Source organism: Anser anser (genome assembly GCF_964211835.1).
Source record: "Anser anser genome assembly, chromosome: Z".
Lineage (NCBI taxonomy): Eukaryota > Metazoa > Chordata > Aves > Anseriformes > Anatidae > Anser > Anser anser.
In genome coordinates, this window is record NC_139723.1 from 1,920,530 (window position 1) to 1,948,174 (window position 27,645).

General features: G+C 39.3%; 1 protein-coding gene across 13 annotated transcripts in view; it reads left to right on the top strand.

Annotated features, from left to right (window-relative positions):
• The window catches only part of MCTP1 (multiple C2 and transmembrane domain containing 1), a 277,914-nt gene that overhangs the window by 100,439 nt on the left and 149,830 nt on the right, over positions 1-27,645 (top strand). For all 13 annotated transcript variants that reach the window (XM_083816846.1, XM_083816848.1, XM_083816838.1 and 10 more), the window contains 3 exons: positions 22,283-22,425; positions 25,105-25,184; positions 25,749-25,857. In XM_083816846.1, the coding sequence (XP_083672972.1) occupies positions 22,283-22,425; positions 25,105-25,184; positions 25,749-25,857 (332 nt within the window). The remainder of the gene's footprint in view (positions 1-22,282; positions 22,426-25,104; positions 25,185-25,748; positions 25,858-27,645) is intronic.

Genomic DNA, 27,645 nt, shown 5'->3' on the forward strand with positions numbered 1-27,645 from the left:
GTATCAAAATATTCTTTGAAGTGTTCTAGATACCTCTTTTCTCACAGTCTTTTCTTGCTTCACTGGAGTCAGGAAGCCACTCCCTTTAGTGCTCATAGTGCACAAACTTGGGAAATAAATAGCACAGATTAATCCCACTAAGTCTTATGGTTTGTGTTATGTCAATAAACAGACTAGCTACATGATGAATTCGATCACTTCTGGTTTTAAAATTTACAAATTTTACCAGTACACATGAAAACTTATGTGTTCTTGCAAAATAGCAAGGGAAAGTTTTGAGTGTAAGTGAATCTTCATTTGGCGTTTTCACAATGATCGGGCAGTAGCTTATTTTGTGTGTGAAATCATCCAGGAAGAGTTCTTGAAAAGAGATGCTTGCAATGTCCTAAGGCCTTGGCCTCTAGTTGGATAATACCACCATACTTCTGTGTCTCTTCAGAAGACTATTCAACAGAGCTGCTTAAGACTTTGTAACAGGAGTGGAGTTTCTCAACTGCCTGGCTCTGGCACTGAAACCTGTACCTGAAATTTTAAGAAATAAAACAGAAATGGTGTGCAGTTTGTGCCTTAATGCAGAGCAAAGGCTGCCTTTCGATTTGATAAATTTAACATTTTCAGTATGAAATGTTTACCTCAGCAAGAAACTAGCTGTTTAAATTGAGCATAATTGGGAGAGATGACAGTCAAAACAGGGAAAAATCCAAATAACTGCAATAATGCGAAAATATATACATAGAGCTTGTATTTTGGCTGGTGAATACTCTGTAACCGTATACAGTGTCAGGATGTGGACGAGAAGTAAATACCAACATGATAATAATAAGTAAAATAAGAGCAATCAGCCTTAAGATACAGCTGATTCTGTGCAACCATAAAACATTGAAAGCACACCTATGTGTAATACAATGCACTTAAAATTATTGAAAAGACTTTTTATGTAAGCTTACCTACAGAGAATGTAATTTATGTTTGAATCATGCATCACTATTGTAGGATATTGAAATTCAATCCTAAAATGTAGTGCACACAGGGTAATGATGCAGATCTACAAACTGTTCATCTCCACAGTTCAGGTAGATTGGGATTAGGGAATGAATTTTGCGTATTGTGAAATATAGCTAAGTCTATTACAGGGTTGAGAATGATGGGAATGTGCCAGTGGAAAGGTGTGATGAGAGGGTTAATGGCATAAATCAATACTGTAGCGCTTGTTGCATCTTCATGATGTGGGAAATAGTCACAGGGCCATAGCCGAAGAGAAAAGTTACTCAGAATATAACAGGGAGCCAGAAGCCAAATCATTTTTAGAAGGTCTTTCAGATCAGTATTTTTGTGCTACTAAATGGAAACAATTTTCAAAGCATCGTTTTAATTGTATTTCTATTTTAACATTTTTGTTGTGTCTGGAATTTTAGAGCTATTGAATACAAAGGAAATCAGATATAATTTGGTTTTGAATGGAAATCAAAGTTTATATTTAGTTTAAATGAGAATATGCAAGAGTGTTAGCTTATTTTAAGGTGTTTCAAAGGGATTATATTGTTTTATCTGAGTCACAATTATACTTAATGCATTTTTTTTAAGCTCTCCAGGAGATACGAATGTCTGGAACAGCTAATTTTTGAAAGCTTAGTTTCTTTACAACAGAGATACTGAGCGTATGATGCTGAAACGAGATCACAGCTTGGCTTGCTTCTTACCCTGGAATTCTTGTAAATGTATGTAGATGTGTGGCAGCATTCATACTGCATAAAAACATTTACAGGATGTTATATTTAAAGGTACATGGTCATTAGGTACACAGAGGTTTTTATTTGTATTTCAGTAAAGATGCCTAAAATTAAGGAAGAGCCTGCTGCAGTTTTGTGTCTCTTTTCTGTAGAGAGATGTTGGCTTGGTTAAAGAGAATTACAGCTGTGGTTTTATTTCTAACTGTCAACATATACAGATCAGCATTGCCCACTATAAAATGCAGACTGGGAAAATACATTCCAGCTCTACCGTAGCCTTGCTGCTGCAGATGTTTTTCTGTAGCAGTGTGGTGGACACACAGTGTGGCACCACCAAGGAGCTGCTGCTTGCTCTCAGGAGGCCGGTAGTGGTGTGTTCACCTTGCTGAGAGGTAGATCTCAGGCAGGATCCTGGTGGCAGTGGCTCATACCTGATGGTGGCTGAGGAATAATCGATGTTCTGTGATGCAGAAGAGCAAGGAGGAAAGAGTGAAGTGCAAATCTGAGAAACGGGAGGGCAGCGTACCCAGAAGGGCAGAGGTAAGCACCCATCTCATGTGTCGCAAGCAGCTTTGTTCTTCTGAGCAGAAGATGCCAAAGTCCACAGAAGGATGGGCTTAGCTGTGTTGCTTTAGTTCCTTCTGATCTCACCTCGACGTGGTGCCTGCTCTCACTGGCTGGTCCCTCACTACACTGGTTCACCACCATCAAGCAATCTCCTTAAGCCTCCATGCAGTGTTTTTCTTCTAATATGGCTTTCTGTTTCTGCCATAGCCAGGCATTCTTATGCACTATAGCATATCCTCACTTGGAGGGTGATGGTATCCTCCTGTCACTTTGAAAACTTCAGAAGAAACAGGTGCTCCTTTTTGTGTGGGGAGTTGAAAATAAGTCATCATTTTCACCCTACACACCTTTTTCTCCCTTGTATTTTGGTAAGCATCTGATCTGTGTTTCTCTTAACGTACTGTGGCCCTTGTTTTTATTTTTTCCTTCATTCCTCCATCACAAGAAGAAAGAAACATCTGAGGATACTGCACGGCAGCCTTATAAAAGGACTGCTAAATGCTGTGCCTTTAAGGCGGAGTCTTTTACAGTGGGAAGATGGACTGTCTAAGTCCAGTTCATGTCTCAAGTAAATTTGTGGGATTATTAAATAATTTGAGAACATGCCTTAACATGCCACTCCTTGGGATTTTACAATGAAAAATTCTACAATTCCAAAGCAAACTTAGTGTCAGTTCCTCTGGAGACAGCAACAGTTGCTGTGAATTTCCCCGTGGCAAGGTCTAGCCAAAGCTGCCTGTGAGTGTTGACTGACAAATAGGGGTATTTTTCAACCAGCACTGTCTGTAGGCTCTTACACTTCACCAGCTTCCTCACAACCCTACTAATTAGGCATCCAAATAAAATACTGAATTTTTGGAGGCTCAGAGTGCTTTGAGCCAGAATTTACATCTGTGAGTAGCAGCATATTTAATGCAGTGAAAATTTAAAAATAAAAATCCCCAAATGGACTTTTATTCATGAGAGTTATGCAGATTACACAAAAATATTTGTTGATATGACTGAGTGGATATTAAACAGATATTTATGAAAGACAAAAATAACTGTATAGGTTTTTTTTCAAACATATTTTGATGTGTTGCTTTTAGGCACCCTGATTTGAAAATGTCAGTTTGCAGTACACTGGGCAAACTCATATGCTGCAAAGGTAAAGATGTATTAAGGTAGATTGTGGGCCAAGTAAGTTTACTGTATATTTGAAAATCACAAGCATAAAACAGGAAGTACAGCAGGCTTCTTAATAATTCTAGGTACCCTCTAGATTTTAGAATTACAGAATTTATTTCTGATTTTTACAATAAATTCCGTCTATGTTGGAGTTAATACTAGAATCTCTATGAATTTGAGCGGGTCAGAATTTCTTCTCCTGTAACAGTCTTGTGTATAATATAATATATATATGTGTGTGTATGTGTTCAATATATTAGAATCCTATAAAAATGCAATAGAAAGAAAACAGTAAAATTTTCCTTAATGTCTTTGGAGGAATGCTCTCGACAGATTGCTCACTTTTTCTAGAAAAGGCCATTTGAGCAGTTGTGTTTTACAGTTGAAAAATAAAGGAACAGTTAACTAAGAACTTATAAGTACTTGTGCAGATGTGGATGTATGTTTAGTATTTTGGTTACAGGTCAGTTTTAGAAGAATAGAAGTAAAGAATTTGAAGGAATACTAATGAAAACTGAAGTACTCATACAACGTGTAACAAACAGTCAGTAAGAAATGATGCTACTAGGTACAGTGGTGTAAGTTGTGGTGATATAACTTGAAGTACGGTACAACTTGAGATTCAGAGGAGTCCTGCACTCTGAAAATATGTTCTCTAACATGTGAAGACAGCATTTGTTTTTTCAGTTTTAAGGTACCATTGGTCTTCTGGCATGATCCCATGATACAGTATGAGAAAGAGCACAAATGATGTTTAAATTTGGTTGTAAAGCTTTTGTGCCCGAACACCATTAGCTGACACTGCTGTGATCACTTTGTTGCTGCTCTTAACTACCGGTACAGAATGCTTTTGGATTAGCTTGCCTGTTCACATCAATACAGAGAAAAGCAGTTGTTAGAACAGAATCCATCTGATGTTAGTTGACTACTTACAGAATTTTGTTGTAATTAAAGGAAAAAAAATCAGAATTTTCAGACTTACCTATTGCAGAGACAAACTGCTTCTCTTCCATAACTTAATGTTAATTTCTGCTGTACCGTTTCCTACCTGTGCTCCTGCTTTAATGCTATCTAAAGCAGTATTTTGAACTGCAGTATATGTGATTTCCCTGGGTACATGCTCTAACCTGTACAAAGTAAACAAATCTGTTTTCTCTGTCTTGTCACCTTGTTATACCTTTTATTACCCACACTTTTATGAATAGCATTTTTAGTTGCAATAAGTTACTTCGCTTTTCATTATTCACAAGAAGAAATCTTCAAATTGAGCAAATGCAATATATTCATCTCAACCTCTGCAGCTCCTTTGGACTGATTTCTCCACTGATAATGCAGAATGTTTAGGAAAGGAAGCAGTGCAGAATTATTAAAAGGATAGGTTTTTTTTCATTGTTAGTTTCTAGTCAGTTTGAGTTTGGGAGGTCATCTTAAAATCAGGGTTAAGATACTAGCTTATTTTCAATCAAAATATTTTGACTTCTGATGATGTTTTCTTCTATATTAACTTCCATTTGATTTGCTGCTGTCACATTTGTGGTAGTTTTCACTGTCGTAAGAAATGGGAGTTTTGCTAATAGGAGAGGTTAATGGGTCTACTGTAACTACTCCTTGTCTGACTGCTGTATACCAGTGATATTGTTACTTTCTTTTAAGACAGAGTTTGGTGATTAAGTGTTGCCACACCAGTAAGCTAGAATGCAGAAGATAGCAGTCCCAGCAAACACACCTTCTGCCTAAGAGCAGTAAAATGTCTGTCACTGAGACCTGGGAGGAAAAAAAAACAATTATATGAGTAGAAACTTTGCATTCCTGAGGCTGTTTCTTATCTCTTCTGTATCTTCTCCTGTGTGATCTTATGGCTGTAAAATTCAGAGATGCTTATTTTTTGTCTGAAAATGACTTCAGCATTGACCGTGCTCAGAATTTGACTTAAAACTAGGAAATTCAAACCGCTGGTTTTCTCTGTGGTATGGTCCTAACCAGACTGCACAGAAACTCAGATTTATGAAAAGGACTTTCTGTATTTTTTTCTGAAATGAAATAAAGCTCTTGATCTCTTGATAGCCTTGTAAATTTATTTGCTGCCAAGTCTCAAATAGGAAAGTGAATTGTGGGCATAAGTTGAGTGGACAATCCAACCCTGAGTGAGTTGATTTAAACAGGTGGATGTAGACAAAAGACAGACACAGAGAGATCTGCAATGAGTCCCACTTTTCATAGCAGTATCATGGTGCAGAGGCTCTGGTGGGAGCTACATCAGGTACCGCATGGCTAGCTGGTCAAGGGCTGCTCTGTGCTGGTGTGGCCTCAGGTTCTGTTTTGTGTGTGGTTTGGGGCACCACAGCATAAGAAGGATGTAAAACTGTTAAAGAGTGTCCAAAGGAGGGCTACAAAATGGTGAAGGGTCTCCAGGGCAAGACGTATGAGGAGTGGCTGAGGTCCCTGGGTTTGCTTAGCCCCGAGCAGAGCAGGCCGAGGGGAGGCCTCATGGCGGCCTGCAGCTCCCTCACGAGGGGAGCGGAGGGGCAGGCGCTGAGCTCTGCTCTCTGGGGACAGCGACAGGACCCGAGGGGACGGCATGGAGCTGGGTCAGGGGAGGGTCAGGCTGGGGGTTAGGGAAAGGTTCTGCACTGTTGTGGTTTAACCCGGCTGGCAGCTAAACACCACACAGCCGTTCGCTCACCCTCCCCCCTCCCTCTCTGGGATGGGGGGAGAGAAACGGGAAAGTGAAGCCTGTGAGTTGAGATAAAGACAGTTTATTAAGACAGGAAAATAATAATAACAATAATAATAATAATAGTGATAATGGTAATAGTATTAACAATAATAATGTGTAAGAAAACAAGTGATGCACAATGCAATTGCTCACCACCCGCTGACCGATGCCCAGCCTATCCCCGAGCAGCCGGCGCCCCCACCCCGGCCAGCCACCCCTATATATTGTTTAGCATGACGTCAGATGGTATGGAATTCCCCTTTGGCCAGTTTGGGTCAGCTGTCCTGGGTCTGTCCCCTCCCAGCTCCTGCTGCACCCCCAGCCTGCTCGCTGGCAGGACAGAGCAAGAAGCCGAAAAGTCCTTGGCCTGGTGTAAACACTGCTCTGCAACAATTAAAACATCAGCATGTTATCAGCGCTCTTCTCATCCTAATCCAAAACATAGCACCCTACCAGCTACTATGAGCTACTTAACTCTGTCCTAACTGGAACCAGGACAGATATCCACCCCTTATTCCATACCATTTATGTCATGCTCAGGTTACACTCTGTCCAATACATTCTAATTAATCACCATTTTCATCTATGATATATAGCAATCATGGTAGTGATGACATACATTATTATATAATAATTAACATACTACAATTCAACTCATGGGCTATTCTCACCCAGTATCAAATCCCCTTGAGGTACACACCGGACCTCCCCATTCTTTTGCATTACCCACCAAGTGCATCCAGGTCCCTGAGCAAAAGCAATTCCACGAATGGGTTTGCCTTTTCCTGAGGCAGGAGTAGCCCAGACTGTTTTACCCAGCATGTTTCTTACGTGCACTACAGGAACTTTATCCCCTTCTACAGTGCGTAACTGGTTTGATTGGGCAGGTCCAGCTCGGTTGGCAGATCCCCTGGTATTGACTAACCAGGTGGCCTTTGCCAAATGTGTATCCCAATTTTTGAATGTCCCAGCACCCATTGCTTTCAGTGTAGTCTTCAACAGTCCATTGTATCGTTCAACTTTTCCAGAGGCTGGTGCATGATAGGGGATGTGATACACCCACTCAATACCATGTTCTTTGGCCCAAGTGTCTATAAGGTTGTTTCGGAAATGAGTCCCGTTGTCTGACTCAATTCTCTCTGGGGTGCCATGTCGCCATAAGACTTGCTTTTCAAGGCCCAGGATAGTGTTCCGGGCGGTGGCATGGGGCACAGGATATGTTTCCAGCCATCCGGTGGTTGCTTCCACCATTGTAAGTACGTGGCGCTTGCCGTTGCGGGTTTGAGGGAGTGTGATGTAATCAATCTGCCAGGCCTCTCCATATTTATATTTCAGCCATCGTCCTCCATACCAAAGAGGTTTTGACCGTTTGGCTTGCTTGATTGCAGCACATGTTTCACAGTCATGAATAACCTGTGCTATAGTGTCCATGGTCAGGTCCACCCCTCGATCACGAGCCCATCTGTAGGTTGCATCTCTACCTTGATGGCCTGAGGTGTCATGGGCCCATCGGGCTATAAATAATTCACCTTTATGTTGCCAGTCCAGGTCCACCTGAGCCACTTCAATCTTAGCAGCCTGATCCACCTGCTGGTTGTTTTGGTGTTCTTCAGTAGCCCGATTCTTGGGCACATGAGCATCTACATGGCGTACCTTTACAACCAGGTTCTCTACCCGGGCAGCAATATCTTGCCACAATGCCGCAGCCCAGATGGGCTTGCCCCTGCGCTGCCAGTTGTTCTGCTTCCATTGCTGTAACCACCCCCACAGGGCATTTGCTACCATCCATGAATCAGTATAGAGATAGAGGACTGGCCACTTTTCTCGTTCAGCAATATCTAAAGCCAGCTGAATGGCTTTTACTTCTGCAAACTGACTCGATTCACCTTCTCCCTCAGCAGCTTCTGCAACTCGTCGTGTAGGACTCCATACAGCAGCTTTCCATCTCTGATGCTTTCCCACAATACGACAGGACCCGTCAGTGAACAAGGCATATTTCTTCTCATTTTCCGGTAGCTTGTTGTACAGGGGGGCTTCTTCAGCACGAACCACCTCCTCCTCTGGTGATATCCCAAAGTATTTGCCTTCTGGCCAGTCCATAATCACCTCCAAGATTCCTGGGCGACTGGGGTTTCCTATTCGAGCCCGCTGAGTAATCAGTGCAACCCACTTGCTCCATGTAGCATCAGTTGCATGATGTGTAGAGGGGACCCTTCCTTTGAACATCCAGCCTAGTACCGGCAGTCGGGGTGCCAGGAGGAGCTGCGCTTCAGTACCGACCACTTCCGAAGCAGATCGAACTCCTTCATATGCTGCCAATATCTCCTTTTCAGTTGGAGTATAGCGGGCTTCAGATCCTCTGTATCCCCGACTCCAAAACCCCAGGGGTCGACCTCGAGTTTCCCCAGGTTCTTTCTGCCAGAGGCTCCAGGTGGGACCATTCTCTCCGGCTGCGGTGTAGAGCACATTCTTTACATCTGGTCCTGTTCGGACTGGCCCGAGGGCTACTGCATGAACTATTTCCTGCTTAATTTGTTCAAAGGCTTGTCGTTGCTCAGGGCCCCATTCAAAGGCATTCTTCTTACGGGTTACTTGGTAGAGCGGGTTTACAATCAGACTGTAATTTGGAATATGCATTCTCCAAAACCCCACGACACCTAGGAAAGTTTGTGTTTCTTTTTTGCTAGTTGGTGGAGACATAGCTGTTATCTTGTTGATCACATCCATTGGGATTTGACGACGTCCATCTTGCCATTTAATTCCTAAAAACTGGATCTCTCGTGCAGGTCCTTTAACTTTATTCTGTTTTATGGCAAAACCGGCCTTCAGAAGGATTTGGACTATTTTCTTCCCTTTCTCGAAAACTTCTTCTGCAGTGTCACCCCACACAATGATGTCATCGATGTACTGCAGGTGTTCAGGAGCTTCCCCCTGCTCCAGCGCAGACTGGATCAGTCCATGGCAAATGGTAGGGCTGTGTTTCCACCCCTGGGGCAGCCGATTCCAAGTATATTGGACTCCCCTCCAAGTGAAAGCAAATTGTGGCCTGCACTGTGCTGCTAGAGGGATGGAGAAAAATGCATTAGCGATATCAATTGTGGCATACCACTTGGCTGCCTTTGATTCCAGTTCATACTGGAGTTCTAGCATGTCCGGCACTGCAGCACTCAGTGGTGGTGTGACTTCGTTCAGGCCACGATAGTCCACTGTTAGTCTCCACTCACCATTAGACTTTCGCACTGGCCATATGGGACTATTAAAAGGTGAATGAGTCTTGCTGATCACTCCTTGGCTCTCCAGTTGACGAATTAGCTTATGGATGGGACTCAGGGAGTCTCGGTTGGTGCGATATTGCCGCCGGTGCACAGTTGTGGTAGCGATCGGCACTTGCTGTTCTTCAACCCTCAGCAACCCCACAACAGAAGGGTCCTCTGAGAGACCAGGCAAGGTAGACAACTGTTTAATGTCCTCTGTCTCCAAAGCAGCTATGCCAAAAGCCCAGCGGAACCCTTTTGGGTCCTTGAAATATCCTCTTCTAAGATAGTCTATGCCAAGGATGCACGGAGCATCTGGGCCAGTCACAATACGGTGCTTCTGCCACTCATTACCGGTTAGACTCACTTCAGCCTCCAATACAGTTAACTGCTGGGATCCCCCCGTCACACCATAAATACAGATGGGCTCTGGCCCTTTATAGCTTGATGGCATTAGAGTACATTGTGCACCGGTGTCTACCAAAGCCTTATACTTCTGTGCGTCTGACGTGCCAGGCCATCGAATCCACACAGTCCAATAAACTCGATTGTCCCTTTCCTCCCCCTGGCTGGAGGCAGGGCCCCTCTAGTCCTGGTCAGAATCTTCATTTCTGTGTTTAAAGGACTGCCTGCTGGAAGTTGGAGCAGCAAACCTTTCAGAGAACTCCTTTTTCCCAATTGTTTTCCTTTGCAATTCACGTACCCGTGCCTCTAGGGTCGCAGTAGATTTTCCATCCCATTTTCTCATGTCCTCTCCATGGTCACGTAGGTAAAACCACAGGGTGGCGCGGTGTGTGTGCCCACCATATTGTCTTCCTTGCATAGATGAACGTTTACCCCTAATAGCTGAGACACTGGTTTGTACAGGTGGGGAGGAAAATAATCTCTCTTCAAGTTGGTGGATCTTTTCAGAAAGTTTCTCCAAGGCATTCTCTTTTAGCTGGTGGACACTAGTTCGTTCAGGTGAAGGGGAAGATAATCTTTCTTCAAGTTGGTGGATCTTTTCAGAAAGTTTCTCCAAAGCATTCTCTTTTAGCTGGTGGACACTGGTTCGTTCAGGTGAAGGGGAAGATAATCTTTCTTCAAGTTGGTGGATCTTTTCAGAAAGTTTCTCTAAAGCATTCTCTTTTAGCTGGTGGACACTGGTTCGTTCAGGTGGAGGGGAAGATAAATTCTCTTTAAGTTGGTGGACCTCTTCAGAGAGTTTCTCCACAGCTGAGACACAGGCCTTTAGGGAAGAGGAGAGATTTCCTTCGTACTGCCGGAGTATTTTAGTCACTTCATTCACTGTGGGATTCTCCTCCGTTTTCCAGGCTAGTATTGCCAATGAGCCGGCATATGATGATGGGGCACTCTGTACAAACTTCCGCCACATGGGTAGTGTACACCGGACTGCATCTGGATCTGCGGATGTTTGTGCGTCGTCTAGGTCCTTATAAATTACTTCCCGTACGGCCAATTCCCTCAGGTACTGAATTCCCTTCTCCATGGTGGTCCATTTGCTTGGTAAACATACAAGTTCTTCCTTGAAGAGATACCTTTCCTTCACAGCTGACAGGAGACGCCTCCAGAGGCTGCGAGATTGTGCTCCATCTCCAATTGCTTTGTCAATGCATGCGTCCCTAGCAAGGGATCCCAGCCGCCTGGCTTCCTTGCCCTCCAATTCCACATAATTGGCTCCCGTGTCCCAGCACCGGAGCAGCCAGGTGACAAGCTGCTCGCCTATACAGCGACCAAAATCTTTTCGCACATCTCGTAGCTCACGCTGGTATAGAGTCCGGGTAATTACTGTTGATTTTTCGACATCCTCATCCTCATCTTCAGTCTTCTGCACCTTTGATGGCCGGTGTAGAGTCCGGGTAGTTACTGTTGATTTTCCGACATCCTCATCCTCATCTTCAGTCTCCTGCACCTTTGATGGCTGGTATGGAGTCCGGGTAGTTACTGTTGATTTTTCGCCATCCTCATCCTCATCTTCAGTCTCCTGCACCTTTGATGGCCCAGCCTCGTCTTCACTACGCCCAGACTTAGCAGAAGACTGTCTGCGTTTTGAACGACCTGAGCCTCTATACCATTTTTTCACCTTGTCTACAGGGGCAACTTGCACTGCTACAGCTCGTTTCTCTGACCCAGACACAGGGTCTGCCACAGGGGTTGGAATACCCTCTGCGGGGTCAACTTGCACTGCTACAGCTCGTTTCTCTGACCCAGACACAGGAGTGGGAGCAGCTGCACGAGCTGGGGCAGCTGCAGGAGCTGGAGCGGCTGCAGGGGCTGGAGCTGGAGCGGCTGCAGGGGCTGGAGCTGGAGCGGCTGCAGGGGCTGGAGCTGGAGCGGCTGCAGGGGCTGGAGCTGGAGCAGCTGCAGGAGCTGGAGCCGGAACGGCTGCAGGAGCTGGAGCGGCTGCAGGAGCTGGAACGGCTGCAGGAGCTGGAGCAGCTGCAGGAGCTGCAGCTGGAGCGGCTGCAGGAGCTGGAGCTAGGTTACTAGTAGCATCAATTGCAGCTCGATAGGCACAAGCCAGACCCCAGCACGCTACAGTGATTTGTGTCACTTTGGAACTGCCAGAGTCATGACACCTTTTTTTCAAGCATTCTGCCAGCTTTTTAGGATTTTGCAGTTGTTCAGGGGTGAATGTCCAAAACACTGGAGGTGACCACTGCTCTAGAAACCTGCCCATATCCTCCCACACTCCCTGCCACTCGCAACTATCCCGCCTCAAGACAGATCTCCGGATGAGATTCCTGAGTAGTTGTTTAACCCTCCACAAAATCTGAAGCGCATTCAGGAGACATAACAACAAGAGCAGGCTGGTCTGAGTATCCCAAGGATATTCAACATCTCGGAGAACCACCGTAACTAACTCGGGGGATAAGAGGGTGGTGGTGAAGGAGAAAGGCAGAGTGAACAGGTAGGGAAACATGTCTTCCCCTGTCCCCTTCACAGATTGGCTCCCTAACGAAAACAGGCAATAGGTGTAATTGCTAATAGTTTCCGAGATATGGGTTCCAAAGTATAGAGTCGACGTCAGTGCTGAGTACAAATACCAGGTTAGAGTCGTGACCAGATATTTCATCATTTCATAAGCCATTGCTACACCGCACAGTACCATAACAATCTTAAACCAGGGCCCGGAAAGGATAAACAGTGCAACAGGGAGCACATACAGAAAGTAACGCACCATAAAACTCAATTTGGAATACAGGTACAGCAGACTGGAGATTAAGGCAATCAACATCGTGACTAGCAACTATTAAGCAGGTCCAATACTTATACCAATTTTAGTTTAACACACTCTGGTCAGATTTGTCGATATCTCAACCCTTCGGGCCCCACGTTGGGCGCCAAAAGGACTGTTGTGGTTTAACCCGGCTGGCAGCTAAACACCACACAGCCGTTCGCTCACCCTCCCCCCTCCCTCTCTGGGATGGGGGGAGAGAAACGGGAAAGTGAAGCCTGAGAGTTGAGATAAAGACAGTTTATTAAGACAGGAAAATAATAATAACAATAATAATAATAATAGTGATAATGGTAATAGTATTAACAATAATAATGTGTAAGAAAACAAGTGATGCACAATGCAATTGCTCACCACCCGCTGACCGATGCCCAGCCTATCCCCGAGCAGCCGGCGCCCCCACCCCGGCCAGCCACCCCTATATATTGTTTAGCATGACGTCAGATGGTATGGAATACCCCTTTGGCCAGTTTGGGTCAGCTGTCCTGGGTCTGTCCCCTCCCAGCTCCTGCTGCACCCCCAGCCTGCTCGCTGGCAGGACAGAGCAAGAAGCCGAAAAGTCCATGGCCTGGTGTAAACACTGCTCTGCAACAATTAAAACATCAGCATGTTATCAGCGCTCTTCTCATCCTAATCCAAAACATAGCACCCTACCAGCTACTATGAGCTACTTAACTCTGTCCTAACTGGAACCAGGACATGCACCCAGAGGTGGTCGGGCACTGGGACAGGCTCCCCAGGGACGTGGTCACGGCACTGAGTCTGTTGGAGTTCAAGGAGCATTTGGACAACGCTCTCAGAGAAGTGAATTGTTTTGGGGTGTTCCTGTGTGGAGCCAGGTGTTGGACTTGATGATTCTTGTGTATCCCTTCCAACTTGGGTTATTCAGTGAGTCTATGACACATGGCATGATATTGAAAAGGAAGGACAAACTGAGTTGAAGCAAGGCTGCTCACTTGGAAATAACAGATAATAATAGGTAATAGAGGAGCCCAGATTTTTGTTGGAGGCCAAGAGTTTCCTACTCGTCCAGTAGGAGCAGCAAGAGATAGCTATAGGATACAATGTGGTGTTTCCTACCAAGTTACCATTATTCCAAGCCCTGAAGGCTTATTGAACTGGGTGTCACATTAATACCTCATCATTGACAAATACGTTGAAAGCACGTATGATGTGGCTCTGTCCTTGTTCAGGTTCTGCCTTGTAAATTATCATGGTCTGGAGGCGTCATTTGGAACTTCTTCCTCTCAAACAAGAAACGTGTAGTTCTCATACCATTTTTGCTAGTTCCAGAAATGATAAAAATAAATAACTTTTTTTTTTTTTTTCCTGAGACTGACAGAAGACTCTGTTAACACTAGAGATCTTTCACTTGGAAATGTCTATTTTTGGTTTAAGATCAGTACTGGGAATAAAACGTTCTTTTTTTTAATTATTATTATTTTTTAATTAATACCATGATGAATATAACAGGGAATTGTTTATCCAGCAACTGCATTCATTTAATGCTTCTCAAATAATTTCCCTTTCCTTCAGTTTCATTACTATATTTCTTATTCTTTAAGTATTGTAGGAACATGTTTATTATTCACTTCAATTTCACATGACAATGTGTTCTGTAGTTAAATGGATTTTTCCTTTGGTAGGTATGTGGAGTATAATGCTAGCATTGCAGATTAGAAAATGTACTTGTTTGTTGCTTGTATTTGTGGAGGTTAAGCTTTCATTCCTATTTAATAGCTGTTATTCTCAAAGAACATATGAATATTCATTCATAAGAGGAGGAAAAGTGTGTATGCTCCTGGTTACATCTCTAAGTCATTTTATGAATGCAGGTGTTCAATGAGTAAGTCATCCCAAGTTGTAAACATCTGACTGAAGCTTTGAATCATTTTGTTCCTATAACCATGAAGTAACAGAGGTAAAGCAAGAGGACTTTGACGGTGCTAAAAATAAGGTTAATAATAATAATAATAATAATAGGCTGTCCAGCCACATATAAACTGTCAGGCATAATATGTTACTAAAGTGGTATGGTTTAAATACTGTGCCACTGTAGTGCATTCAAAGATGCAGACATTTGTGTCAAAAATTGAGTGATGTTCCTAAGTGGACAATTGCAGTGAGAATTTGTACCAAGATCAAAAGACAGATTCTTCAGATCACATTACCTGCTGGACAGGGAAGATGATGTACCACTTAGGTACTTTAAGTTACCCCAGGAGCCAAAATCCTCATGAAACCTGTTGTTAGTAATGCAGGTAAATTATTGCAGGTTGGTGGCAGCATCTTGACTTGGGACTTCGAGACCACTGTCCTCTGATTCATGTGGAAGAATCTGGTGTGTTAATTCAAAGTCATTACATGGCAATAAACACCTGTGTTTTTAAAGTGTCTAAAAGTGAATTGAAAGTCGTGCTTTGTTTGCATGCTACTATGTCTATTGTGGTTTTTGTTTGTTTGTTTGTTTTGTTTCTCAGATGACCTTAAAAAAAGTAAGGAAATAACAACATTAATGTTTTTAACTAGAAAATTAGAACGTTGTTTTAAGGCAAGTTTTATATACTGTGTTTCTGTGAATGTTCCTTCATAGTGGAAGCTCTTCTTCACACGACTTTAGCAGGGATTGCCTATGCCATGAGTATGAGTTTCAACTGAGGTATTAAATACTCACTGTACCTTTTGGTTGTTGTTGTGCCTGACATATGTGAGCTGCATGCTGCTAGAGGCTTCTATTTTTGCTTTACCTAACATTTTTATTTTCCATAAGATAAAAATAAATAAGCTACAGCTGAGATCTGATCAGAGATCTGATTGTATTTCAGCGTTTATTTAATGTGTAGTAACTATCGTCCCTGGGGAATGGGAAAAAAATTACTAATAAAGAGGTTGTTGACTGTATTGTTACATTGACAAGGGCAAATCACATTTGTCTATTGCAACTATATAAAAATACATATATTATTTCTGTTAAGCTGGAAGATATAATGCATAAGACCTACAGCGAACTGTATACTTTAGAGAAAGCAAAGCAGATTTTTCTGTCTGTATGAGAAGAGGTGAAACCTGTGACTGATTTTGCAAGAGATGTCTGTCGTCACAAATAGATGATCGTGCTCTAAACAATTTCAGGAATATTGTAATTTCAGTCATAAGCTTTTAGGAGTGGTATATCCTTTGGTCAGGGGATGTACTTCTGTTTACCCTGAGTAACTAGAAAAATAATTCATGCTGTAGGGATCACATTTCTGTAACATGCTTAAATTCTGTTTGAATGAGTCTGACTTCAGCCATGCTTAAGATTAAATAAGTTTTCTTGAAATTAGGCTGACCTTTGAGTACTTGATCTTTGTCTATCCTGTGCTATGCCAGTCTGTTTTTATCATTCCTTCTATTTCACAAGCATAATTAGTATTTGTTTAGATGGGTATTTATTAAACAAAGATGATTGTCATGGGCAATACTGAAATCTAGCAGTTAGACAGCCTTTTTCTTGAAAGAAATGAGTCTTCAAAAGAAAGATAAAAAACTATGACTGCTATAACCAACTTTTTTTTTTTTTTAATGGGCACTGAATAATTAAAATCTTGTATTCCCTATTGACTCCTGAGTAGAAGATCTCTGAATCCTCTAGCGCTTGTGTGCTCACTGTAAATTTGTAATTGGCATCTTCATTCTTAGGATATTAATATTCCATAAGTGCTTTTTAAAGTAATTAGTGTCCTTCTTAGGTGAATTGGGTGGATAATTCTTTGTTAGGTGGACAGAAACTAGGATTATTGATGGAAAAACTGCATTTTTTACTGTATGCAATAGTGTAAGTAAATAAGATGAATTACTATTTTTGTTTGTTAAATTAATATAAAATAGCTTTTGGAAATATTTTCCTTAGTTTTAGTAATAGAATAGGGGACTGTCAGTACTCCTGAGCAGACATATTCTTTATGTTTCTTTTTATGAGACTTTTCATATCACAATTTGGAAATATTAAATATGTAAAATACTAGAAACTGATGCACGTTTCGCTTGATATACTCAATTAACACATACTTGAGAACCATCCTCCCAGTTTTTCTTCTACCTTGGTTGTAAAAAAGAAAATGACTTGAGACTGAGAAACTTCATTATAGGGGAACAAAGTGAATGGAGTTGGAAAGAAAGAAAAAGGGTTCTCCAAGGAATGAATCTGGACCAAATGCTTGTATTAATAATTAAGCTTCTCAGGAACTGTGATGTCGAAGTTACTCTGCATCTACGTACTGGTATGAAGTTATCATGGTGTAAATAATTAACTTTTTTTAATTATTTATACATCAGGACATAAGATTGGATTTTCTGAAATGGATTTATTTGCATAATGATTATTTGATGATCAGATATGGGTAAAAATCTAGTGAAGTCCTTTATGTGATAGTCCTTGAAGTTAAGGAAAAGGCAAAACCTTTCACAGTGAAAGTGAAGAAAAGCTTGTATTTATGACCGGGGATGGTACACAGTCAATGGGTCCTACCTTTTTTTTTTTTTTTTTTTTGTAAGGTCTCACTCATAGGCAGTGGAGGCTGAGTTGTCTGAACTGCTGTGAAATGGAGCCTTATGAATTAAAGCAGACTGAAATTTCAGTTGGCTCATTCTCTATGGCACACAGAAAATCTGTGGAATTTCAGGAGCTGCCTCATGAGACGTGCAGGTGTTCCTGTATGAAAACATCTGAAAGAGGGATGGGATTGGCCTTCAGGAGGAGTTGCAGTGAAGGTCGCACTAATAGGTATTAGGACCCTGTCCTGATTTACCAACTCTAGTGTCATGCTTTTAGCCATTTGCTTTCTTTCTCTAAAAACCGTAGGTAAAATGAAGCGATTCCAAGATTGTAATTAAAATTGAATAATAATAGAAACACATGACAGTGGTTTAATTATAGCTCTGAGAATAAATTAATTAAGAATATGCCTTGACCTTATTTCATTATTTTTGCTTCCAGATATGTGCACATTGCCTTTTTTCTTGCACTGTTGAAAATTTATTTTCTCCCATATTTATGGGAAGTTTATTGCTTTTTATCTTGTGCGCATTCCCGCAATATTCCTCATGTGTGCTGTACAGGAGCAAGCTCTTTTTAATTAATGTGATTTCCAATTAATATTCTTTAAAGCTTGCATCTTTTCAAAGCACTAGGCTGAACTGTGTCTAAGTGTGCATTCAATTGCACATGTGTAATGAATCCAAAGGAGACTTTTCATTTGTATTAGGTGCTGGAGGGGATGCATCTTTTGTTACATTACCACTTATATTACCTTAGTAGCTTAGTAGCTCTGTAGGCTGGGAAAAAATAAAATAAAATAGCAAAACACACTGCTGTGAAAAATTGTGACAGAAAAATTTCTGTCCATGTGGCTTATTTTGCAGCAGTGATTAACTGCCTACTGGGAAGAACTTAATGAATTGTGTTATTTGCTTTTTCTCCTATGACTAAAGGAGAGAGGAGAGTAAGATTGTTTTTCAGATTTGTTCTGCTTTGCTTTCTTGACAGTTTTAAAAACGAGTGTTTCACAGGAGAAAGTTAACTTTTTTAAGATTGTCCAAAAGCAATAATTTGAAATCAGATTTTAAATTGCAGTAATGAGAATCTGAACTGTTTAGAAGCTTTTGATGGGTACAAGCACTGTTCTCTTTCAGGAACGGGCTTGCAAATGGCTTTCTGTTCTGAAAGTTATTCTGGACTGCGAGTGAAATGCAGTGGTGGAGAAATGAATGCCTGTTGTAGTTAAATAGCTTTAATTAAATCAGTTAATTCCCTTGTGTGATAAATTTACTTGGTAGCTCAGCATTTCTCTAAAATGCATTTTTTTTTTCTTCTTGATATATGAAGTATAAAAATATCTGTAGATGAAACAGCAGCTAAAAGTGCTGTTTTTCAGTATTGTTCATCTGCATTATGATATATTTATGTACAAGCATGAATACTTTTTGCCTGTGTTTTCTGTTTTCAGTACAAGGTTTTAAAATTTGCCTTTAGACTTTCAACGTCTGGTTCCCATATGCTCTAGATAAATCTTCAGCTGAGGTTTTTTGAAGAAGCTGTTTGACTTCTGCTCTCCTTGAGTCAAGTATAGAAATACTGTAGGTAAATATGGAGACCTTTGCCTCATCCTTCTCTCTCATTAGCACCAGTTAAGGGGGAGCAGTCTCAAGCTCATTACTTGGTCTCATAGTTGCGTTTACCCCTCTGTTCATTGCTGAATTTTCTTAGGTTAGCATTTATCCCATTATATTAAATAAGATTTAATTAAGGAAAAGAATCTGGTCAACAGGAGGCCAAATAAGTTGAAAGGCCTGTTACAAAGCCTCAGAAACCAATTATGTTTATGTATAGAATTTATTGAGAATGTTTCCTTTCTATGAGATATAACGTTGATTATTATTGTGGTGAAATTTGCCTATGAGGTGTTTTCTTTCTGATTACTCTCCTATGGTTCCTTCTGCAAAGCAGTTTAGTATACTTCTGAACAAACACTTCGAAAACACTTTCTCCTGCAAAATGTTTTTATCTTTCTGTGTGTCCAAGATCTAATCTAAGCCTTAAACCTGCAAAGCTAAACTCATCTTAGGTGACATCTACATAGAGAGAAGTGTTGGATTCAGGACAGTCAGCGCATCCGTACGTGTTAGCGTGTGGGTCCTGCAGGGCCAGAGGAGCCTTCTTCCACAGGATCGAGGAACAACCGCTGTGGTGGTGGCAAGTTTCTCCACTGAAATTCAGCAACGTCTTTAGGTGTTTGTTTGGCTAAGCCTCCTTAGCAAAGAGAGGCTGCCACCCTGTGTGGAGAATCCTTATTGCCTATACACAGGCAACGGTGCAGCTTCAGCAAAATATCGGTATTATAGAGTCATAGATTCTATAGTTGCACAGTTCGGCTTTTTTTGTAAGATTTTAAGCTCATGAGTGAAGGCTTATTGTTTTGTTATTAGCTACTACAGGTAGAATAAACATTTGGGCTATTAGGCCTTGGTGTATCAGGTTCATTTGAATGGTTTGATAACAAGGAAAACGATTAAAAATCTGGGATTTGAGTAACAGGAATCCATGACTGGGTATCATTTTTTTTTTTTTAGGCCCATTCTGAAGGCTTGTAGATTTTTACTGGGTTTGTGTGAGGTTAAGATCAAAAGTAAAATGATTTTTATAAAACGGCGAAATTATACTTATGTAGATTGAACTGAGGTTGTTAATTAAAACACACATTATGATTTTATTACATATTTAAAATCCTATTAGCATATGGTTAATATTGTACCATTAATAATGCAATATTAATATAATATTAATACAATATAATTATATCAATTATGCAATATTAATATTATGTGTTAATAGGCATCTATAATTGCTATGTATCTGAAAAAAATATTATTTTTATTGTTATAATACATACTAAAATTGGGACCCTGTGACACAGAGCTGTGCAGGAGGTCATTTGATCCTGTTCAGCAGAACTTTTTAGAGGGAAAGGGGTTTTGGCTTCTGCTGTGCCTTCTTTCATGCTCTGCTGCTCAGCACAAAATTCCAGGTACATTCCAGAAAAACCTTTTGTTTCCTTGGCGGGGGGGATGTTTAAAAAAGAATACTGGCTTGACACTTGGGCTCAGTGTGTGCTGTTCAAACACTACACCTAGGGTTTTCCTCAACTCTGCAGGGCATTAGTGAAGGATTGCATGACTGATGCGATATTTTTTATTTAATTTTGTCTTTCTTTATATGCAAACTTTAAAAAATCTGATGGTCTTTCTTCGAGGAATGTGAAAGGTCTGTGAAGGGCACAGAACTTCTATCTAATTGGTTCTAGTGAGCTCTTGGCTTTAAAGTGGATATGTGTCAAAGCAAGGTTCAAGCATCCATTGCACAATATTACAAAGCCTGAGATTTTGCAATGCATTGTAAATGGAAGTAACGTTTGATATGCTTCACTACTAAATTTGTTGCATAAAAATGAATTAAAATTAAATTGTTTGACATCTGTGTCCTGAAATATTCATGAGCTATGTATCTCACAACACTGTTTTATATTAATTTCAAACATCAAGAGAATTTTGTGAAATTTGCAGAATAAAAAGAATTGGTTAAAGACCAGCTAATCTGCAGCTCAAGGCAGCAGTGAGGAAAATCACAGGGAGAATTATGGCTCGTGGGAGATATGTCTCACATTCCTCTTGCTGATTTGTTGGTGTCCATGTTCAAAGGATTTCACAGTATGAATTCAAACACATGATCTTTGCCTTACAAATAAATTGTCACCACTACTTAACTACATAACTAAGGAAAAAGTGATTTGTGCTAGAGTAAACTTTTTATGCCACTGAGAGACTGTCCCAGTAATGACAAAAGCGAATGACGGCAGCCCTCTTACATGCGAGATCCCAGTTCCCACAGCTAGATTTTTGAAAGGGATATATAATTTTAGCTAAAGAGTACTGACATCTTGTGGCTGCATGAAACAGTGCAAAGAGCTGTAGTCGTGCCAGACTCTGAAGAGCACGTTGCAGTTTTAATAAAAGACAATCACTGCGTTTCCTTACGGATGTAAACACAAATGTCTGGAATATGTAACCCATTAATGGTGCGAAGAAAGACTGTTCCCTGTTTTAGCTCATGAAGATGTAATTTTGTTCATCTTAGATGTATTGTTGATTTTGAAATCAGCTTGAATCCATTAGACTCAAATATTGTTAGGGCTGACACAGCTGGCAGAGAAGCAGAAAGATGAATGCCATCCAAAATTTTTCACTGAGATGAATTTCATGTACATAAAAGTGAAATGTTACCAATTGACATTTTAGGGAAAGCAATTAGTTTGAATTTTCTATCAAACCTTTTCCTTTCCTTTGAAGTCTTAACTATGTCTTTTGCAATCAAAATGCTTTTTTTTGTTTTTTGATGCTTTTGCACCCATGCCCCATCCATGGCCCATTCACGGCATTTTTAACGTTTCTATTTCAGTTCTTTATGGGGTTACAGGTCTGGTCAGTCAACTGTTACTCATATCAGGGAGCTTAAGCCTGTGCCTGCCTGCTGTTACATGGTCGCTGCAGGAAGCACATGAACTTTGTGGCGTGAATTTAGGGTTAGTTTGCTCACCTTGACGGGTGTAGGAAGTCTTCATGGAAGAGGGAATCCTGGACGCAATAAAGTCAATGAAGAGTTACACCGGTGATGTCTGTGGAGACAGGATTCATTCTTAACATCTGCCCATGCGTTTTCAGACACTTAGTGTAATTAGATTAATGTATTACAGAAATTAATATTATAATCTATTTTTTCTGATTACATTAAGATAAGATCCTAGTCCTGATAAATTCATTATTTTGTTAACTAAAGACTGCAGCGGAAAAGCCAGTATTGAGTTTGGATGGCAAACAACAGAAAGTGATGCAAACACCCATTCGATATCGGCACAGAGAATTAGCTGAATAATGACACTGTGTAAAATAAATGGTGATAATAAAAAAGTAATTCTTTCCTCAGCTGATGTTTTTAGTTTGACTATCAGTAAAAAATTACATTTTTATCTGTATTGTATTGAAAGGACATAATTAACAATATGTATTTTGTTAACAGGAACCAGTGATCCATACGTCAAGTTCAAACTTGGAGGAAAAGAAGTATTTAGAAGTAAAACAATACACAAGAACCTCAATCCTGTATGGGAAGAAAAAACTTCCATTCTTATAGATAATCCAAGAGAACCTATATATGTAAAGGTATTTATGTCTGACAAATTACAACCAAAGAGTTATTGAAGGAAAGTACAGATTATAATTGCTGTAAAAGTTATTGTGAAGTACTGCATTATATAAAAAAAAAAAAAAAAATTGAGGTGAAATAAATTAAATACACATAATAATAACATGAGAACTTCCCTTTTAAAGTTCAGTAGAGGCATTTTAGTTTATTTCAGGCTGTAATTATTTCATGCTTCTTAAAGCATCCTTAAGAGAAGGTCACAGAAAGAAAACTGCACTGTATATTGATGGCATGCCATTTATGTGTAGAAACATTGTATAATTCTGACATGAAGCTTAATCTATCCCATTAAAAGCAATTCTTTCCTGACATTAACTTCAGAATTAATCAATGTATGTGCCTAATTCTCTCATTTTTTTCTTGTTCATGCCTGAACACAATGGGTTTGCTTATATGTTTTGTAATGCTTTCTGTTTTTTTTTTTGTCTTTACATTATAACTCTACTCATTATGTCACAGGTGAGGATGATTTTGTCATGACAGAGGCATCATCTGTGCCAAAATATCGGATAGCTTGAGTTTAAATCAAAGTGAGGCCAGCGATGCTCAGAGTTAATTGCAGCAGTGCCGTTAATATTTCTTAGTTATCCTTATTAGAAAGGAAACATCCATCTGTGTATGCATTCCATGGAATGGAAAAGCACTTTTCTGGCCCAAATTGTTTATGGTGATCTGTTTCCAAATGGGATTCTTCATTTTGTAAAACAATGTAGATAGAAATTAAATTCTAAAAATGTTACAGGAAATGTAGTTTTAGAATTCTAATTAGAACATACATAGGATACTTTGAGAAAGGTTAGAAAATTAAGTCATACCTATAATGTAATTTGTCAGAATACTCAGTTTAGTATCAGTGTTAATCTGAAATAGCTGACAAAAACTGTAACTGACATACAAAATTATAGAATTTTTTAGTAGATAAATGTCAGTTAAGCAGTCTTTGAGTATGGCTCTGTATTGTAAGTTTTATGTGTTCTGCTCAAATAATTATAATTCTTAATTGGCACTTTCCTGCTCTTATTACTCTTAGGGATTAGTAAGGAATGAATACATGCCCAGTGCTCTAAAACAGAGAAACAGATTCAAAGGGGGATGCTTACTACATAACTACCTATTTTGATTTGTTTATGCCAAATAACAACCCTGCAGTAAAGTGACAAGGGAACAGCAGCATGCTTTTTTTTTTTTCTTTTCTAGAAAGTAGATGTTAACAGGTATAATACCTATCTATGCATGTACGTACTATGAAAACATTGTCTAAATATTGCAGTTTTTATAGCTCATCCAAATATTTTAAGACATGGCTAAATTATACTAACTCAACTGTAAAGGTCCATTGGACATTTTCATCTTTAATTTGTAGGGTGAGAAAGCAAATCTATTCTGCAAGAATAACAGAAATTTCATCATTCATTTTCCTTTCACACTAGAATGAAAATGAGACAGAAAAAATATGACAGTACCTGCTCAGGTAGATCAGTGGCTATAGTGGATTTATATACAAAAATGTATATTCAATCCTTTGTGTCCCACAGCAGTGCTGTCGCCGCTAAACTCTTTATTTGTGGATGATGAGTAGCTTTAACTGCTGGAAAAAGAGTTTCTGTAATGCAATAGTTGAAGTATTTATATCAAAATCAAATGCCTTGAGTCCAGGCCTCTCACTTCTCGGTTAAATGTTATCATTACTAGCTATTGATGAGTATCATTCTTACTTAGAGCTGAAGGTATGTTCTGGTCCTCAGAAATTCTCAAAACAATATTTGACAAGAAAATGTAACTTACCTAGAAAATTTGATTTTGAAAATTGGTATTTTCCAGCTTTTGATTTCTGTAGTTTTATGTCATAACTTTACTTTGTTGCCATACATCTTTTTGTTTTTTCCCTCCCAAAGCCATCCCTGAATGGTTTGTTATTCTTCCTTCTGACTTGAGAAAGTGTAATACATCTCAAATCATGATGCAACTCAATGTAATACGCAGAGGTTCTTGTCTGGATTTCAGTAAATTTCTCCAGGTACTTTCTCTTTGAGATAGAGAGCTAGTAGGCAGCATTCTCACAGTAGTACTAAGCGTCACTATTTTCTTATGCATACCTATGAAGTCATCAACTTAGATTATAATATTTCTAAAACTTAAAAAATTATAAAATCTTCAAAAGCCAGACTAAGACTGTTTTTTAATTCCTAATACTGTCGCAAGTGCTGTTAATAACCCACTTTACACAATCATATCACAGCTTTCTTTCTAAACTTCATAAAGTTCATACGAGTGTTAATTCATGTCTAACAAATCAGTGATTCTCCTTGATTTAGTTTTTCTTTTGGTCTTCCTCTCTTTGTGCCTATGTTTATAAAAATGCTTTTCTCTTTGTGCAACAGGTGTTGTTTTCATATGCAGTCTATTAGCTGTATACGTCTGTGTCTGTACATTATGCATTCTGACTTTTAAATAAGGAGTTTCAAAATTTACTTTGTGGCCAGAAAGTTACATGATGCTTTCAGTTATTCCTGATTTAATGTGAGGAACACGTGGCTTAACTCTGGAAAAGGATTTTAAAGAATGTGAAGCAGCAAAATTTCAAAATAATAAGATTTCTAATGCTGGAAAATGCTTTTATCCCCTGTGCATCATAGGTGTTCGACTATGACTTTGGACTTCAAGATGACTTTATTGGATCAGCATTTTTGGATCTCACTTCATTAGAATTAAACAGGTATGGCACAAACAAGCCTATGGAGTAATTCTGTAGGTTTGTCAATTTCATGTTTCTGGAATTGTAAATAGAACCTTATGCTGAAAAGTAATAATGTAAACCTACATCACATAAAACTGGCAGAAGGAAGACATTTAGTTTTAGGGAATTACTGTAACATTAACATTAATAATGTAGTAACTGTTCATGCAGAAAATTTGTTACAGCATCTATAGAGATATAAGTTTTATAACCACTTTACTCTTGTTCTTATTTTATGTCTGTCCACATATTACCACCTACTGCTTATGTTTATTTTTCTTCTTTATTTTTTTTATTTATTTTTTAATCCATTACCATTTTGGTTGATTTAATTGCTTGAGCATGTGTAAGTACTTAACGTGGAGAAACAGCATTTAGTATTTATTTATGAGACTGCAGTACTTAAAGATATAAATAAGCTAAATTTGTGACATCATTTTCAAGTAGTTTCATATAAATACAGATTTCTTTAATTGTAATGGTTCAGAAATGTAATTATCTGAAAACCTGCAACCAAAACAAATACATGTTTTTCTCTTGTAGGCAAACAGATGTTACTTTGAGTCTGAAGGATCCTCATTACCCAGACCATGATCTGGGAAGTATATTGTTATCAGTTCTGTTGGCTCCTAGAGAAGAACAGCGAGAGGCGGTAATTGCAAATATTTTTATAAGTGTCATCACTCTTGTGACCCCTCTATGGTTAGATGACTTAAAACACAAGAATAAACGATATATCGTGAGATTAATTTGATATTTCCAGGTCTTAGAACAATGCTGAGCAGTGTTTCAGGTATAGCTGAGCATACTTCATCTGGGTTGGATTCTCCCTGAGATGGTAGTGAGTGATTCAGACAGAACATAAACAGTCTGCAGTTTCAAATAAAGTCAGTTGCAGGTGAACAGTGGTGGTTAATATAGAAGAATATCAATGAACCATTGGTGAAGAATTTTGGACCCAGTGCTGCCATCTCCAGATAAGAATATTTGAATACTAATCCACACTGAAAAGAAAGAAACTCGAGGAAAAGTAGTGTTTCTACTTTTGGGCTTTTAGTGATGAATTATTACCTGATATTTTTCAATTTTATTAATAGATTTAAATTGATTTTTTTTTTCTGGTTTTCAGTGTTTATTGTAGTTCCTTCATCAATCTTAGTTTTCTAAGTTGTTTAGCTAGTGAAAATGCTTTCTAGTTTTGTAGATAGATCCTGTTGTGACAAATTCTGTCTGCAGTTTGGATGCGTTTTGTTTTTAATTTTTCATCTGTTGGTTTTTGATTTAAATAGTGATAGTACATTTACAGTAGTAATACAAGAGATGAAATCTTCTACAGAGGTTGTAAAATAATCTGAATTCCTTTCAGTTCAGAGAGGGGAAAAGAAGTGTTAATCCGATGAAATTTTTCATTCATATTCTGTGTCTGTACTGCAAACAGGGATATGATCAACTTTATGGTTTTTGTAAAAGCATCTACATTTCTGTAATGCTACAGGACACTGGTGTGACAGAGAATCCTGTTACATACCTGACAAATATTGGTGTGTTGTGATACTCTTCTTTGTCCAACTTTTCCCCTAGTGCTAATTAAATAACCTAGTAACTCAGTAATTGGAACTAGGTATTCGGTAATTGGTACAACAAAGGTGCAGAGTTTTGAAAACAAGTTTCTCCTCTCTTGTTTTTCTTTATGACATTCTGTCAGAAAATACCAAGAATAATGGAAAATAGTAATAATGTACAGGGAGTTTATTTAAACTATATTTAAATTTATTTTATTTAAATTATATTATTCTTTCTTTAAGCTATACCTTTGTGCAGGCAACTCAGAAAAGTTCCTTGCAAATTTTCGACACAAAAGTGTTCATCATTTGACTTGAAAACATAAATGATTTCATCATTGTTTTTATGTCTTTGAGTAAAAACAGCATTTCTGAGTCAGGTGATAATAGCCCTGTCATTCCAAGTGATTTTGGTATTATCATGCTGTAATCTTAAATCGTGAAGCACAGAATAAATGTGCTTTGGTGTGCAAAACCATTACACGGACAGTAGAAGTTTGTTTGATTTTTTCACCATACAGATAGGATACCTGCTGTGTCTTTCAGTCTTAAGGAAGAATATTATCTATTACACAAAGAGAGCTCATGAAAATCACGTTTGAAAAAGTGAAATTAAGACACTACAGTGTGACATGTCTTTCATATGGGCATTTGGTCAGTAAATTTAGGAACTGAATGTGCCATAGACTTGCTGGACAACAATTTTTCACATACCCAACTGACTGATGGTAATAAGAGGAAAAACTGTTTCTGTGCTGTTATACATTTCATTGTTACCTTTCTATTTAGTAAGTTAATGCTTTTACTTTATCTGAACTGATCTTTGTTGTTGTTGTTGTTCAAGCTGTTGTTTTTTGGCACTTTATTCTAAAAATGCC